At 59.6% G+C, this 2,794-nt stretch overlaps 1 protein-coding gene across 1 annotated transcript; it reads left to right on the top strand.

Moving 5' to 3' along the window:
* Positions 1 to 276: 276 nt before the first annotated feature.
* On the top strand, positions 277 to 2,212 carry MESP2 (mesoderm posterior bHLH transcription factor 2). Its single transcript, XM_061181768.1, has 2 exons — positions 277 to 1,101; positions 1,939 to 2,212. The coding sequence occupies exons 1-2, from the start codon at positions 277 to 279 to the stop codon at positions 2,206 to 2,208; spliced, it is 1,095 nt and encodes a 364-aa protein (XP_061037751.1). The 3' UTR covers positions 2,209 to 2,212.
* The last annotated feature ends 582 nt before the right edge of the window (positions 2,213 to 2,794 follow it).

The following is a 2,794-nucleotide window of genomic DNA, read 5'->3' as shown; positions in this document are numbered from 1 at the left end:
AGTGAGAAGCTTAGCAGCTCCATCCAGATGCGAATTGTCCCTCCCACACTTCCCGGGCTGCAGGGGCCTCCATTAGAGCCCCCGAGGAGTCAGAATCCACACCTCCGCAAATGGGCCCGCTTTCCCAGGGCGCCCCCTGCCCAGACCTTCCCTGGGCTCTGTGGGTTTTGACACCTCTCTGTAACGTGGCGGGGGTCCACCTCGCACCTTTGGTCCAGATAAAAGCTCAGTCCTGGAGGTGGCCGGCCCAGCCTCCCAGAGCCCGCAGCCCCGGCCATGGCCCAGTCCCCTCCTCTGCAGGGCCTCCTCGGCCACGACCACTGGATCTTCCCCCAGGGTTGGGGCTGGACCGGCCACTCGGACTCCACGTCCCCGGCCTCCTCCTCGGATTCGTCGGGCTCGTGCCCCTGCGACCGTGCCCGCGGCCCCTCGCAGCCGGCGCCCCCAGCCCCCAGCGCCTCAGAGGCCGCCTCGACAGCACCCGGACGTGCGCGGACGCGGCCGGCAGGCGGACAGCGGCAGAGCGCCAGCGAGCGTGAGAAGCTGCGCATGCGCACGCTCGCCCGCGCCCTGCACGAGCTGCGACGCTTTCTGCCGCCGTCCGTGGCGCCCGCCGGCCAGAGCCTGACCAAGATCGAGACACTGCGCCTGGCCATCCGCTACATCGGCCACCTGTCGGCCGTGCTGGGCCTCAGCGAGGAGAGCCTGCAGTGCCGGCGGCACAGCGACGCGGTACTCCCTCGAGGCTGCCCGCTGTGCCCCGACGGCGGCCCCGCGCAGGCGCAGGCGCAGACGCAAGGGTGCGGCCCTGGCTCAGCCGCTAGCTCCGCGGTGTCGTGGGCGTCCCCGCCCGTCTATCCCGGAGCCATAGCGGCGCCCGAGCGCCTGGGGAGCAGGGTCCCCGATATGGGTGCCTGGGTGACACCCCTTTACTGCCCCGGGATGCAGTCGCCCCCGCAGCTGTCCCAAGGGAGAGCCCCTGAAGCGGCCCGTTGGACGCCGCCCCAAGCCTGTTCCGGAACGCAGACACCCCCAGAGCCCCGGAACCAGGCCACGCCCTGGACCTCGCCCCCCGCGATGGAGCTGGCTGCAGTGTACCAGGTACGCGCCCAGGCTCTCTCCGCTTCCCTCGGAGTGGTCCCCAGGCTTCGATTGGAAACGGAGGGGGTGAGTACGCTCTAGTTTGCAGAGAATCTTATGCTTCTTAGATCCCGGGTTACCTAATCCAACCCTGGTTAGGGATGGAAAGAAGCTGAAGGGAGGATGAAGAGGACCCTAACCTCCTTGGGGAAAGAGGTGGGGCCCTGGGAAGTTAAGGCCACCACCACCTCTACCTAGAAGCCTTCACAGTCATGTGGAAGAGGGGGGAATCTTCAGACTTGCTTTCAGAGTCCAGGGTGGAAGGTAGCAGGGGCCTTCAGGTAATTCAGGAAATTCCTTGCAAGTGCTCCATCAAGGTTTGAGGGGGAGGGAGGCCTGGCTGCCCCAGGGGTAGGGGCTTCCTAAGTAGATGGGCTTGGAGCTGGTGACCTTCATGCCTTCCTCAAGCTTCCATAAAAGAGCATATTAATAACCAAAATTTATTGAATGCTTACTGTGTGCCCAACACGATTCTTGGTATTTTACATGAATTAACTAACTCATCAGCCCTCCAGCAACCCTGTGAAGTAGGTTTTATTTCATCATCACCATTTAATAGATGAGAAAACTGAGACTAAAAGAGGTTATCTGAGTTCTCATAGCTAGTGAGTGGCAGAGCTGGGTTTTGAACCCTGGCAGTATATCTCCAGAGCTTGTACTCTAAACCACTTTGCTTCACTGGATCCATGGCACCAGGGCAGTTCAGCAGTTGCCAGCCACACTATGGGGAACATCCAGGTTCAGGATCTCAGGGCATGAGGCAGTGACCCACTAACCCGCTACTCTTCTTTCTCTCAGGGTATCTCTATGTCTCCGGAGTCCTGTGTGTTGCCAGAAACCCCTCCTGTCCTGCCCCGCCCAGCATGCCAGAGACTCCAGCCTGAGACCCAGTGGGGATGGTGGAGCCACAGTGCAGAGGTGCTGCCCAGCTCGGAGGACCAGGGACCAGGCCCTGCCTTCCAGCTCAGTGATGAAAGCCCTCCCCAGAGCTCAGGCGTACAGCTCAGTGGCTGCCCTGAATTTTGGCAAGAAGATTTGGAGGGGACTCACCTGGGCATCTTCTACTAATGGCCTTGGCTGCCCCCTTTCCAGCCAGGAATCAGGCCTGTAGCGTGGGGTGTCCTCCTCATCTGCTACTTCACTAGTATTCAGTCTTTGTTTTAGCCTTTTCCAAATGATGTCTTTCATGGAAGCAGTGTTTGAAACAGCTAGGGGTGGCCTCCCTGGCTGAAGTCGGGGCTGGGGCAGTCCCTCCACTCCTAGACGCCCCACAGAATGACCAGTGCTCTGCAGAGCACAGCCTGAGCTGCAGTAACATGGGTTGTTTGACAACAGTGGTTGGACAGGCTGGGACTGGTGGGGGAGTGGGCTTGGCGGGGTGGGGATGGGAGTGGGAAAAAAAGTATATGCTTAGATTTTGTACTTCTTAAAAAAAAACCCAAAAGAAACCCCCAAATTTGGTTTGGTCTGTTTTTCTTCTATCCACCTGGGTTTTTATTGCTTCTGGAAAAGGAAAAATGTTCCTGTCCTGCAGGGAACAAATCATGCTGCTTTTCCCCTCCTGGAATCCAGGCCCTCACTTGCCAATTTGACAGTAATTATTGCGCAGGGGCTCCACCTGGCCTGCTGTGCAGGCGACACAGGTGAGTTAACG

The sequence above is a fragment of the Eubalaena glacialis genome, chromosome 2 (assembly GCF_028564815.1).
Source record: "Eubalaena glacialis isolate mEubGla1 chromosome 2, mEubGla1.1.hap2.+ XY, whole genome shotgun sequence".
NCBI lineage: Eukaryota > Metazoa > Chordata > Mammalia > Artiodactyla > Balaenidae > Eubalaena > Eubalaena glacialis.
This window is presented reverse-complemented; position numbering and strand designations above follow the sequence as displayed.